Consider the following 13,120-nt stretch of genomic DNA (forward strand, 5'->3'; position numbering starts at 1 on the left):
AGCAACAATACCTAACGCGGAAAATCTATAAAACCATGGTATTAAGACTCACGACACAATAAAGCCAAATACGTAATAATATCCAGTACGGAATAAGATCGAAATAGTCTGAATAAGACCTAAATCTGTCGGAATACGTCCTAAATAACGCCAGAATGTAGGTAGAGGGTATGGAACGATCGGGGCCGTCGGTATGGCATTGGCTGTTTTAATGTCGAAATTGTTACGCCCTAGTTTGACCGGCGCCGCTGTTTTGCCAATTATTAGGGTAGTTACTGATGTAGTTCAGGGTGTGGTGTTGTAGAGCAGTGGTCGACAACCGCTGATCTGCGGACTCGTACCGGCTGGGTTGAATTAAATTGCTTGGCGGGCCGGATGCCACCCGTGGTTTTCAAGTTCAATAATTTCCCTCTTTGCGGTAAAACAAGCATAAAGTTCGCATTTAAAAATGTTTACTGAACATTTGTTGTTTTTAAGGCCGGTTAGAGACAAAATTTTATTTTTAAACCGGTCCATAGTGCAAAAAAGGTTGCCGACCCCAGTTGTAGCTAGGCCTTTTATTTTGGCTATTTAATTCTTATTCCGACAGGTTTGGAACAAATTCGAATTTAGAAGGCATTACGACTATTTATATTACTTCTATTTTGGTCTTATTTCAAACTGTATTTTATTCCGAAGTTACTGTTGTTCTAATTTCGGTCTCATGGCTGGATTCCGCCTAAACATCGGTTTATATCTCCGTTTATACCAGAAGAGCGATTTCTATCTATTGATATGTTGATGGAGCGAACTCTATATTTAACTGTTGATCGACTTTATTAAAAATAAATAATCGAAACAATCACAATAAAATCCAGAAAATCATAATAGTCTTTGTATATCAAACATCTTAACAAATGCCTTGGATGCTGATTTTTTTCAGCAGTTTTTTATTTATATTTTCAAAAAGTCACTTTAATCGGTGATTTGATGTGTCAAGGACAATAGATAATCTTATCTGCTCATAAAATTAATTTGAGCAGAACATAGCAAAAATAATATTATTTTACCAATTCAATTAGCAAAGGGAAGTGAATGTCTGGGTCATACTGTTCATTTATCCTTTGTTCATGTTCATTTTTAAAACTTAATAGTGTGCTATAATGGTCAGATTTTGTCACCTTGGAAAATCGTTTTTTACAAATATCAACAAACAAATGTAAAGTTTTGCCTCTCTTGGGAGCAAACACTAAAGCGGTACCACATGGTTTTAGCATAAATTGAATTGCTTCTGCCAAGTGTTCTCTGTGTTCATCAAAAAACAGGCAATCAGCACATAAAATGTAATCACAAGAATCTCTATACTTCTCGTAATGAGCAAAGTTATCCCATCTTATTAGACAACATGAAAGATTTGGAGTATTTTTCTGACAGGTTATGTTCATGTTAACAAGTTGTTTTAATAAATCAACACATTTTTTGTTTCCATCAGACACAATAACTTGCGAATTAGAATTTAAAGCTACACATATTCCAGCGAGACCAGAACTGCCACCTCCCACCTCTAAAACAGTCTGATTGGCAAACTTATCCTTATGAACCAAGCAATAGTAAGCCATAACCTCTTCTGTAGGCCAAATGCATATATTGCCGGTGTTGTTGAATGAGCAGACATCCTGTAATTTAAAAACCATTAAGCAACTGTAATGATAATGTTTGTGCCACTTAAAAAAAACAACGTATGATTATTTTAAAATTATATATATATTTACTGCCTAAAAGCAGTTAATCACTACCAGCATCCACTTTTATTGGTCATTATATTACTTAGTGAGATTTTTTATTCAATTTCCATGACGCAAAATATCTCTTTTACCAAGTGCGGTGGATCGAGTTAATATCTTGTAGTTATGCAATAGTGTAACATAAGCCATTAAAAAAAGTTTGCTTTCAATCGTTTAAGATGAACAATTGCTACAGATCAGTAAATTGAGACTTTCAGTAGGTCTAAACAAGCAACCAATTTTGAAAAAAGGGAACTCATTTGGAGTGGATATAAACATAAACAAAAATATATGATGTTTATTCTGGGCACTGTTTTTCTAAAACGGTCAATTAAAAGTTCATGATCAAACAAATGTAAACACTAACTTAATTCAGGAAATTTTTACAGATTTGATTTGCCTAGTAATTTTAGTCCTTTGATCATTATATAGATAGATAGATATTTTATTTGCACATTTTGTAGTGATTTTGGAAAACAAATACAAAGAAACGAAGAAATAAACGTGCAGGGTGACGAAAGACCCGAAGGTCACTATGTCAGCCACCCCTTAAAACATGATAGAGAAAAAACAAAAAAACACCAAAGATTCCTTTGTAATATGGAATTATGTTATATATATATATATATTGTCTACACATATTACATATATACATAATAAAATAGCCAAACTACCTTAAAGTCAATTATTGCTTCTTGATGTTTGACCCAAACTTCAGTACTTTCAGGCAGTTCTTTGCATGAATAACAAAACCATGGACACTGTTCCTGACTATTATGACTACATTTATCTTCTTTATATGCACAACAGTTACATTGTTTTAATGTGAACAAATTAAATGATGAAAAACGTTGCATGCAATCACTATCGCACGTTAATTGCTTCTTTACAATTGCTCTTCTTAAAAATTCCCAGTGGGCACGGCTTTTAGACATGACTTTGTGGCATTGGTCTTGCTTGTTTACATTCAACACGTTCCATTTTATGCCATAGTATTTTTTAAAACTTTACTAGTTCTAAATGAAAATTAAACACATGTATAATGGAAAGGTGTAGGTTAATCCACATGTGCAAAAATCTGGGTTAAGTCATCATAAGTATTGGCAATTATATGCTGGATGTAAAAAGCAAATGGGAGGTAGGAATCAAAGTCTTGACTTCGCAACATTAGCCAATCTGCATAAAAAAAAAAAATTAATTAGCTTTCTAAAAAAATTCCAGTCTCAAGTCATATTACAGCTACCTAAGCACTTCAAAACACCTACTTTTTTTGAAAAAAATTAAAAATTAACATAATTGTTTTGTCATTGTATGCTGGCTAGCTTTTGGTATTCAAGCCTGCGATCACCCCACTTTTAGTAAATATTTGTTTAGATTAAAACCCACAAGAAGGTAGGGTTACCATATGTTAGAATTTCCCTACATGTCACGGAATTCAGTATTGAACAAAGTGTGATCAACAGTCTGATTTCATATATCAGCATAAATTTCACAAATATCATTTCAAATAGTTATAGATACTGAGATTTGTTTAAATTAGTGCTTTTTTTAATTATTAGATTTGTACCAAAGTATCACAAATTCACACCATTCGGTCCAAGACTTTCGTAATAATTCTTTGCAATCATTACAAACACCAATTGGCATGTGACGCAAACCGTGCCAAGACCACTTTCAAGGAGCGTTTTTTTATTATTATTTTAACAGTGTATTTTGAATTATTAATAAAGGGAAAATTCTATAGAGTTTACATTTTGTGTAACGATGCAAAATTCAGGTGAAATAAAAATGAAGATTTCACACAGGCGTTATATTAGGGGTGGGGAACATTCGGTCCGCTTGCCTGTTTAATGTGGCCCATATGATGTCAAATTTCCATAAAATTGCAGCATATTCAAATACGCGCTATATTTTTGTAGAACAACAGCACCTTGATTGCCTCTTCTTGCTGTGCAGTTCAAATTATTAGCCAAATTTAATTTTGGAAAAGTCTTCTGAAAAAAAACCGAAAGATCGGTGGTAAAAGTTGTTCCACAAAGAATGGACAAAGTAATAAACCTCAATCCACTAGTGTGATTTATGTAATTTGATACAGAATTTAATAATAAAAAATATAATTTGGCTAAAAATATGGTACAAGTTATGTGGTCCGCAGTACTAAGTAGGTTCCCAACCCCTACCTTATATCTTATCAGTAGGGTGATTATTTTTTTACTTGTTGCAACTCAAAATTTACACACATTAGGTCAAAACTATTTCATTAAAGTCGGTTAAAAAAAATGCACATAAAAAAATCGATGAAAATGCACATAATTTATGTACAAAATTAAAATAAACTACAGTCATCTTTTGAAAATTATTCTGGTAAAATTTTATCGAAAAAATATTCGTTTTGAGATATGTATTCAAAAGCATGTTAACTGTATTATATTCATTAGAGCAGCATGGAATAGCGAGCGACCGCCCAGGCTAGTTTATTGCGAGGCGAAAATATCCAGAGCATTGCGCTTCTCAATCAGCTTAATAAGGACCTCACCACTTTCTTGAAAGAGTGGTATTCAGGCTATCATTTTCCAGAGATTGTTAAAATTAGCAGCGCTAACTTCATGTACTTCTGGTTATCGTTAATATGGCAAACAACATAATACACAGTGCAGCAAGTTTTAAAACATGTAAAAATTAGGGGTAACACAAGGTTTTAGGTAAATCAACTTTTCATGGGATACTGTTGGATTCTTAATCTCGAACGTTTTTGCTTTAAACAGTTGTGTATATCTGTTTTAAATAAATGTATTAAACAGTATTGGGCGCTGTGCTAGAATCCTGCCACAGCATTCCAACAATTATTAATTCATCGCACAATACTTGGGTAGTTGGGTTGGGTTTTTTAGCATTTGGCTGTGTGTGGAGGCAACGCCTATATATAACATAATATAGGCGTTGGTGGAGGGGTTAAGTATGCGTCGTTTCTCTACATATTTAATAATAATGCTTAACCCACCAAAATTCAAATGCTAACCCGAACCGTTGTGGTAGGATTGCAGCTAGGGTTCCTCTCCTGGAATGTTTCGACGGGAAATTCCCGGGATTTCCCGCGAATTAACAATCCCGAATCCCGGGTATTCGGCAACCTAGCAAAACTTTAAAAATATTGCCGTGTTTGACTAATATAAAGAAAAAAAATAGTACCAATCATGTTAACGTCGTTGCCTGAGTTGTTTTATTTGCGCTTACCAGCGGAAAAACCTTATTCAATTTATTCTAACAACAAAATGCGTCATGCATGCGCATTTATGCACAAATAAGGGTTAGGACTCGTATTAAAGAAGGTCTGGCGCTCCTTCAGTTATGAACGTATAAATTAATAAAAAATACGGTCTTTAAATACCGCTTACCATAACGCAAATTATTTGGGTTAGAATGCGGGTTAGCGTTTGGGTGAGGGTGGGTCAAGCGGTATTATTAATAACAAACATAATAATACTTGACGCAGCCTCACCTAAACGCTAACCCGCACCTTAACCCAAACAATATGCGTTGTGGTATGCGGTATTTCTTTCTTTTGCATAACTTTCCACGTACATAACTGAAAGAACGCCCATAAATAAGCTTAACTAAATGTTTGGAGCTAAAATAAAAAAAAATACAAACCTCACAATGACGTAATTTTATGTATAATTTTTTTCGTCGGGATCCCGGGATTCCCGGGAAGTTTCATTTTTCAATCCCGTTTCCCGGGAGTGAAAAAATCCGGGAAAAAGAGGAACCCTAATTGCAGCCCAGCGCCGTTTTATGCAGTTATTTTTTCGTTGTAATGTTTAAACTTTAAATTAATGTATTTCTAATAGGTCAAATTTTTGTCAAAAAAATTAATTTTTTAGGTCAAAAAATACCCTACTTATCAGGTACCCAGCTGAAATATATTTGTGACGCATCGGTGTTACAACATTCTTGTGATATATATATTTATGGCGAGTTTTTTTTATATTCGCTAATAAATTAAAATACTAAAATATTTGTCAACTCTGTGTGTGGTATACGTCCTGATAGTTCGAAATACGATTTAAACTGGTTTGTGATTGGTTAAAACGTGATGTTGTGAAGCGCAGCCCTTATTGTACCATGCTTTATTGCACGGACGTAAATAAGGTTTTGGAATCGGCCTTTTGACCGGATCACACTTTTTTTTATACGCTTGCACGGTTGCACCAATACGTAAATATTTATTGATTTGGGTTAGGGTGGGGTTAGTCCCAGGAGGTGCCTATAAATTATTTGACCGGATCGTTAGTGATTATATGTCGATTTGCACTACTTTAGTATCCGGGTGAATAGCTTCTTTCTTAAATTTTTAGCCGTTTATGCAAAAACTCGAAACCAAAACTTAAACATTATGCCCTAAATGTGAACAAAAGGGCATCGTTATAAACAAAAAGGTACAACTTTGTCAACATTAGATATCTTCTGCTAACAGTTATTGAATGGGCAACGAAGGTTATTTTGCTTAGCGTGCACGTGTGATTATTTTGATGTTAGATACATTATGACGTCATACACGTCTCTATTTTATGACGTCATTATTGATTAACGTCAGACGGAGAATAGGGGAATTACCTAAGTTGAAAATTTTGTGCCCCCTATTTTTTATTTTCTGGATACGCCCCTGGAGGCATATCGCATAATTTTGGAGCCGGTGCCTGCTGCCAAGTAAACTTGAGATAAAACTGGGAGATTAAACTTAATAATACCTGATCCGCCCAAACGCTAACCTGTTCCTCAACCAATTTGTCTTGATTTAATAATAACTTGTCCCTGGGGGTAAGACCTGAATGTGACATAAATGTGAACGCATATTAAGCCCAAGCAGCAATATCTTAGGGAATTATCTATAATACCATAGTAACAAGACATAAAAAAAAAAAAAACATAAAAAGTAAAGCAAGGAGATCCAAAAAAAAAACTACAAATGGGGGGCCCATGTCTGATATCAGCCTTTTTGGTATTAACGTTTATTCCCTAAGTGGAAAATTTGGGATTCTCCATTTTGGATTTTTGGATACTCTCCTTCTTGTCAAAGAACCAAGTATACACACTGAAAAAAGGGCTCCCGAAATCATTTGTGAAAAAAATTAAAGAATAAAAACTTTGCTGGTGACAAGCTGTTATGCAAGCAAAATAATTCTAGTAAACCATGTACATTAGGTACTACTAGTTAACAAAAAGAACACAAACAATTTATTTTTACAATATTTACGCCTATTAAGCCATTTGTAAACCAATTAGTTTTGGACTGTCTTGGTTGATTCCTACCCGCCAGTTGGGTAAATGGATGCACTCTCTGGAAAGGAATGCAAATTGGCGCGCCGGTCGATGTAGTATTACGTCATCAAACTATTTTAAACTTTTCACTAATCACTAACTTAATTTGAACTGTAGTGGGTAGCGTTGTGCCAAAAATTAAAACTTTGATCTCACTTAATAACGTTTGCGAACCACTGTTACAGCTCAACTAACTGAAGAACACTGAACATGCATCTAATGTTTTCTGTGGCTTTTTTCAAAATGTCAACACTTTGAGTAGTTGCACTATGATCGACTTACAGTGTAAATACGCATACAGACGTTTTATTTTGTAAATTGTTTGTTTTTAAAACAAGAAAATATACTTTTCCTTTTTTCAAGCTGGAGGAGACAATTGTGAAGCAAACAATCAATCTTGAAATTTGGAAGAAGTTTTTTTTTCTGTTTATACAGTACCTGCTTTGCTTGACTCGACTGTATATAAAATAGACATGCACACACTCTATAAACCTATGCATGGGCCACATGTGTGCGTGTTTGTGTGAAAATGGCGTATTTTATTGTGACCCCTTAATAAATGACACTGACACACCTGGTTAAGACCAAATTTCCAAATTTTTAATCAACAAACTGACCAAAATTAAAAAATTATTTTGCTTTTAATTGTTGGCAGTTGATTGGAAACAGCACGTTGAAATAGTGTTCAAAATTCACAAAAATCAGATTACTGGTGCTTTGATATAATTAAAAGGCTTGTTGGTGTGTTAATCTAAAACTGAGACAGCTTTATCATGCAAAACATTTAAGCTCTTCCCCCTAAAAAATTGTTTTTAGAAGGTCTTGCGAGCTGCATGTGACCCCACTTGATACCCCTGATGTAAATGCCTTAATATTTTGAAACTTGGTATTAATAGATATAAAACGAATATCATTCCCAGAAATGTTTTTATTTTTGTACTTTTGTAGATATGAATAGCTTTAAAACTTTATATTTTATTTGAAATGGATTGGAGTAAAAATGAGAAAATTGCGATGCATCCTGGTAAGCTTGTTTTTTTTTAAATTTAGTCCGGAAGATATTTTCAACTACTGTTGCTGTAGCTATATTTATTTAATTTTACTTTAACAAAATGCTTATTAGGAATGTTTGAAATAGAATATTGAGTCTCTATGGGGTTCATCATTGAGTAAGTGAATCCAATCCTATCATTTGTATTGTGTAATTGGAACTGCTGAAACTTGTTTATACATGTATTGTTTTAACCCTGAAGTGTCTTAAAGTTTTGTAAGGCAACCAATCATTTTGAGATACCATTTAGCTACATCTCTGTTTTTACCTGAAAACTTTTTACCTGCGATCTGAAAGCTAAACATAACTATAACAGCAAAGCTTTGATGACCAACGATTACGCTTACGTATAATTAGTACACCGAAAGCCATTGCAGACTCACCAAATGTGTTGATCTATGATGCAAGCAGAGCAGGCTTGAAAAACAACTAGCCTGCAGTGAGGTTCGAACTCACGACCTCTGGTCAAGCCGGGACCGTCGCTCTACCAACTGAGCTATGCAGGCTCAGAAGGGAACGAGTCGAGAAACAACCATACGCCAATGCTTGCTCAATCTGTTAGTACAAGCAACTTCATAATGAAGGGGATCACCAGTATCATATCATAATACAATGAAACATATGTACACACATATATGTGTGCTTACAACTGAGATCTAGCCCTTCTGAAGCTGCTTTTTGACAAACGATAACGGCTTACGTATTATTAATACACCGAAAAGCCGTTGCAGACTCACCGAATCTGTCGATCAATGATGCAAGCAGAGCAGACTAGAAAAACAACTAGCCTGCAGTGAGGTTCGAACTCACGACCTCCGGTCAAGCCGGGACCGTCGCTCTACCAACTGAGCTATGCAGGCTCAGAGGAGCGAGTAGAGAAACAACCATACGCCAATGCTTGCTCAATCTGTTAGTACAAGCAATTCAATTGAAGGGGATCCACAGTACCACATATCATTTATTCAATGAAACATGCACACAGATGTATGGTAATAACTGAGATTTAGCCCTTCTTAAGTTGCTTTTTGACCAACGCCATTGCAGACTCACCAAATCTGTTGATCTATGATGCAAGCAGAGCAGGCTATTTTTAACTTAAGTATGGTGTATCTCGCCCAATAATGCTTGATTGACACCTAATTATTAGACGAACGTTATCACGAGTCGCGAAGTAATTGGTCGCCAGAAAAAACGCTGACGCTGCACTACCAGGTTACATTTAAAGCAATCACTATAAATTGGTCGCCGCAGCGGCAGGCCAACTTACCACACGCGTATGTACAATTAGGCATGACAATCGGCGGTAAAACATTAAATTATATCGGTTCCAATTACCCGAAATGAACGGCAGAATTGGATTCAAATCTCATCTGGATTCGAATCCAAGGATTCTATATTCTACTTTGAACATCCCTAGTTTTAAATTTGTGTAGTAAATTAACATTTTTTTATTTTTAAAAGGAGTGCTTCATCTTCTGTCCTGTGAGGATTTAAAGATCAGTCAAAGGTTAAAGCTTGCTAAGTTTTTGTGGGAAAATCCTACCAACGTCCCCCGCAAGGAGCAGTTTATATTAAATTGGATAACCTCCCTTCCTAACGTGAAGGAGTAAGTGTATTTTTAAAGAAATCAAGAGTAGCAAATCAATAATATCAAATCAGAGTATAAGTTATTTAATTACTTTTATTGGTGGTAGGGTTATGTGATTTAAAAGTATACCTGACATAAGAATAATTTATCATAAAATAAATTTACTTATGGTTATTTAAAAAAAAAACTTACATATGTTAGAAATGGCTGTTTGATGCTATTTAGGCAAGAAGACAAGGTAAAAAATCAAACAAATTAAAAACAGAAAGTTTTAAAATGTGACAGAAACCCCATAAAATGCTTCTCGAAATGTATTGTCCAAGGCGGCATAATGACGTCATTAATATTTATTATGGCTACAAAGTTCAAATTTAGATCAAGATTAGTCTTCAAAAAGGTTATAAGGGCCAATTGAACCAACAGAGATTAAAGTTTGATCAGATCAAAATAGTCCTGTAGGCCAGGGGGTACACAAGGGCAATTTCAGGGGTGCATGGGCAATGTCATTTTACTTGCATTGTGAGATCTTTGTTTTCATCGACTTTTTGCACTGTAATTATCTTAATTGGTAGCAACAATTTAAATAAGTACTAAATATTATTTAGGTATTTTTTGTAGTTGCAAAAATATTTTAGGTTTTATTTTTTGAATACCATTTCTTTAAAACGCTCCTATTATTTTGTTTCTTCATGGTAAGGGGTAACCAAGACAAGTTGCCCAGGATTTCAAGGGGCTTCAGGCTTTTCAGGAATAACATAAAACTGTAAAAAATAATATTAAGGCTAAAAAATGCCAAAATGTTGGTAAATTTGTCGCATCTATTATTAAAACATTAATTTGCTGCCGGCTTTTGTAAGAGTTTTTAAGTGTGTTATCATAAGAAAAAACAAAAATTTCAACCTTGTTCAGGACAGCTTCAAGGCGCTTCACACTTTTAAGAAAGAACGTAAAACCGGAAGCCTGACTTTTTTTCAATAAATACTACAAAATGTTGCAAGTAACAACAAATTTTACGTGCCTATTGTCGTTTTACATGCATTTTTTTGTAAATTTGTTGCCTGTTTTCCTGTAGTTTTGGTTTTCTGTCAGTAGAAATACATTTAAGTAAAAACTAAAAACACATGGAATGAGCAATTGACAGTGTTTGGGTTAATATTGGAGGAATTAAGAAAACAAACTTCAAGAACTAACGATTTAGCTGAAATTGCATCTTGGAAGGGCCAGGGTGTTAGCCTATCGTCATAGAGAAAATCCATCAGAAATACTTTCGAAAAGCGCAATCTATTTTGTTGTTGATTTTTTTAAGTGGCAAATATAGTAATTGAAATAGGGTCATACTTTTTATGTTATGTTCATAATAATAGGACAGAAAAGTTTGTGCCCTGCAGGAAAATATGCAAATATAACATTTAAGTTTGCAATACAATCATTTTAGAAGAGGGGTTCTTAAACTAAGCGCTGTGTGAAGGGTATGATGAGACGCAAACGACCCTGGCCCTCAAAAAACAAATTTGTTTTGATTTAATTAATATTAAGTTTTGCTAAAATGAATATCCCTTTCTCTTTTAGTTGTGACTGTCACACATTATTTTATTCCAATCGCTTATTCTATTTTCCTCAGTAATATTAATCTTATATTTTTATTTCTTGTATTTAGTTCCTGTGACTAAATATTGGCAGAACACTTATTGAACGTTGCATATGTTAAATAGAATATTTAACAGTTTGTTTTGAACTGATAAAAGGACTCTTCTCATTGTTTTCTTAAAATGGTATAACATTTCTATTCAGTTCGCCATTACGTTGGATTTCAGCTGCCTATTTAAGGAGATTCACTAAAAAGCAACACATTTTTATAGAGAATAATTGTGTTACGATGTCATATAGTTGGGGGTTCGTACCCCCCCCCCCCCTTTTTGTAAGTGACATTATCATTTTTGTACGTTTTTGTCAGGGTTTTACACACCGTTCTAAGCGGCAATGTTTTTAAATGTGATTAGGTCACGCGTCTTAAGCTAATGCGAAATTAAAATCAAAGGAAAAAGGGCGTTTTTCTTTTTTTGTTTGGTTGACCCTAAACGCTAGATAGTTTTTCTCTTTCGCCTTTCGTTATTCATTCGGGTTGGCTGATCAGCAAGTGTGTGTTCGACAATTAGCAACAATAAATCAAGCGGTCTCAGCCTTTTTCTCGCTAAAAACGTCGAGTTAGGCGGTGCTGATGTTTCTCGCTGTTTGCTGTCCGCGTTAACATCAAATGTCGGTGTGAGACAGGGGTCAGCAACCTACGGCCTGCGGGCCGGATCCGCCCACCGCCTCTTTGACAAACTATACAAAAGTCAATTTCAAACACTTTTTGGCCATTTAACTACGAAAGTGCAAAAAAATTTGAATGATCTTCCTACGTCCGCTTTGTTTACGTTTTGACTGTGTCTTTGGAAATAGATCAGCGCTTCCTTACCGTTGCGCCATGAAAGGCATATGACGTCATATCCGTCGCTATATTATGACTCCATTAACTACAGACGGACAAATGGGGAATTCCCTAAGTTAAAAATTCGACCCCCCCCCCGTTTTGGATTTCTGGATACGCCCCTGGACACCTGTACAACTTTTGACACTGGATAAACAATTTCATGCTTTGTTACTTTACTCATGACATAACAAATTAAGAAACTAACCTACAGTGTTTGGCTAGCCAGGAAAATCAAAGGTAGGCTAATGGCAGCTAACTTAATAAAATTGCCTAATTTTTTGTGCTTTCATGCTATTTCAGTAAAACTGCAAAATCCAGAATAAATACTTTTTTCCCTTCATTTCACTGTTATAGCTCTGTCAACCCAGAGGCAGAAATATGGAGAACAACTGCAGACCTTTTAAACAGCTTTCATCTTTGTAAATATTTTGTATCTCAACCAAATTCTATACATATTAAACCTTGGTTTGTAAAGGTAAGTTAAATTTTATATTTCAAAAAAATAAAATTTATATATATCACAGAAATATAGAGATAGACCGATATATCGGTTTACCGATAACATCGGCCGATATTTGGCTTCTACCGATATATCGGTATAGGTAAATGTAGGCCACTACTTTGGCCGACATTTTATTACGAAAAACTGATATTGTTTTTCCTGTACAACAAACAACTTACCCATTTTTTGACAAAAAAATTGGGTTAGCATCACGTCAATTAGATATGCAAAATATTAGCTAATAATTGACAAAGGTATAAAAACTAAGCATTATTTGAATTTTATTTTTTTTTATTTTTTAAATTAATACAAGGTTTAAACATTTCCCAGGTATAAAAAAATCGTTATCGGTATCGGGTATCGGTTAACAAAATTTAAAAAATCGGGTATCGGTCCAAAAAAGTGATATCGATCGATCACAACA

At 34.6% G+C, this 13,120-nt stretch overlaps 2 protein-coding genes and 1 non-coding gene across 5 annotated transcripts in view; 1 reads left to right on the forward strand and 2 right to left on the reverse strand.

The window, feature by feature from the left end:
- Nucleotides 1-803: 803 nt before the first annotated feature.
- LOC146160320 (calmodulin-lysine N-methyltransferase-like) lies at nt 804-4,883 on the reverse strand. 3 transcript variants are annotated; one of them, XM_083384340.1, is made up of 4 exons: nt 4,765-4,881; nt 3,694-3,757; nt 2,438-2,939; nt 804-1,655 (listed from the first exon to the last, which is right to left on the reverse strand). In XM_083384340.1, the coding sequence occupies exons 3-4, from the start codon at nt 2,696-2,698 to the stop codon at nt 1,041-1,043; spliced, it is 876 nt and encodes a 291-aa protein (XP_083240466.1). In that variant the 5' UTR covers nt 2,699-2,939; nt 3,694-3,757; nt 4,765-4,881; the 3' UTR covers nt 804-1,040. The 3 variants fall into 3 exon arrangements, with proteins under 3 accessions (XP_083240466.1, XP_083240465.1, XP_083240467.1); XM_083384339.1 differs by having other exon boundaries at nt 3,607-3,757; XM_083384341.1 differs by lacking the exon at nt 3,694-3,757 and having other exon boundaries at nt 4,765-4,883.
- A 3,145-nt stretch (nt 4,884-8,028) lies between these two features.
- Nucleotides 8,029-13,120, forward strand: part of LOC146160321 (uncharacterized) — a 34,012-nt gene continuing 28,920 nt past the window's right edge. The window contains exons 1-3 of the mRNA XM_083384926.1: nt 8,029-8,106; nt 9,595-9,739; nt 12,549-12,669. Of these exons, the coding sequence (XP_083241052.1) occupies nt 8,067-8,106; nt 9,595-9,739; nt 12,549-12,669 (306 nt within the window). The 5' untranslated portion in view covers nt 8,029-8,066. The remainder of the gene's footprint in view (nt 8,107-9,594; nt 9,740-12,548; nt 12,670-13,120) is intronic.
- Nucleotides 8,919-8,993, reverse strand: Trnaa-ggc (transfer RNA alanine (anticodon GGC)). Its single transcript has one exon. It is a non-coding gene; the product is annotated as a tRNA-Ala (tRNA).

Source organism: Ascidiella aspersa, chromosome 3, assembly GCF_963924565.1.
Source record: "Ascidiella aspersa chromosome 3, kaAscAspe10.2, whole genome shotgun sequence".
NCBI classification, from domain to species: Eukaryota; Metazoa; Chordata; class Ascidiacea; order Phlebobranchia; family Ascidiidae; genus Ascidiella; species Ascidiella aspersa.

What these genes read in the sequence shown, in the direction of transcription:
- LOC146160320 (XM_083384341.1), bottom strand. Translation starts at nt 2,698, where the DNA reads ATGTCTAAAAGCCGTGCCCACTGGGAATTTTTAAGAAGAGCAATTGTA. An exon ending in AAGCAATAATTGACTTTAAG is followed by an intron (nt 1,656 to 2,437) that starts GTAGTTTGGCTA and finishes TTTAAATTACAG; the next exon opens with GATGTCTGCTCATTCAACAA.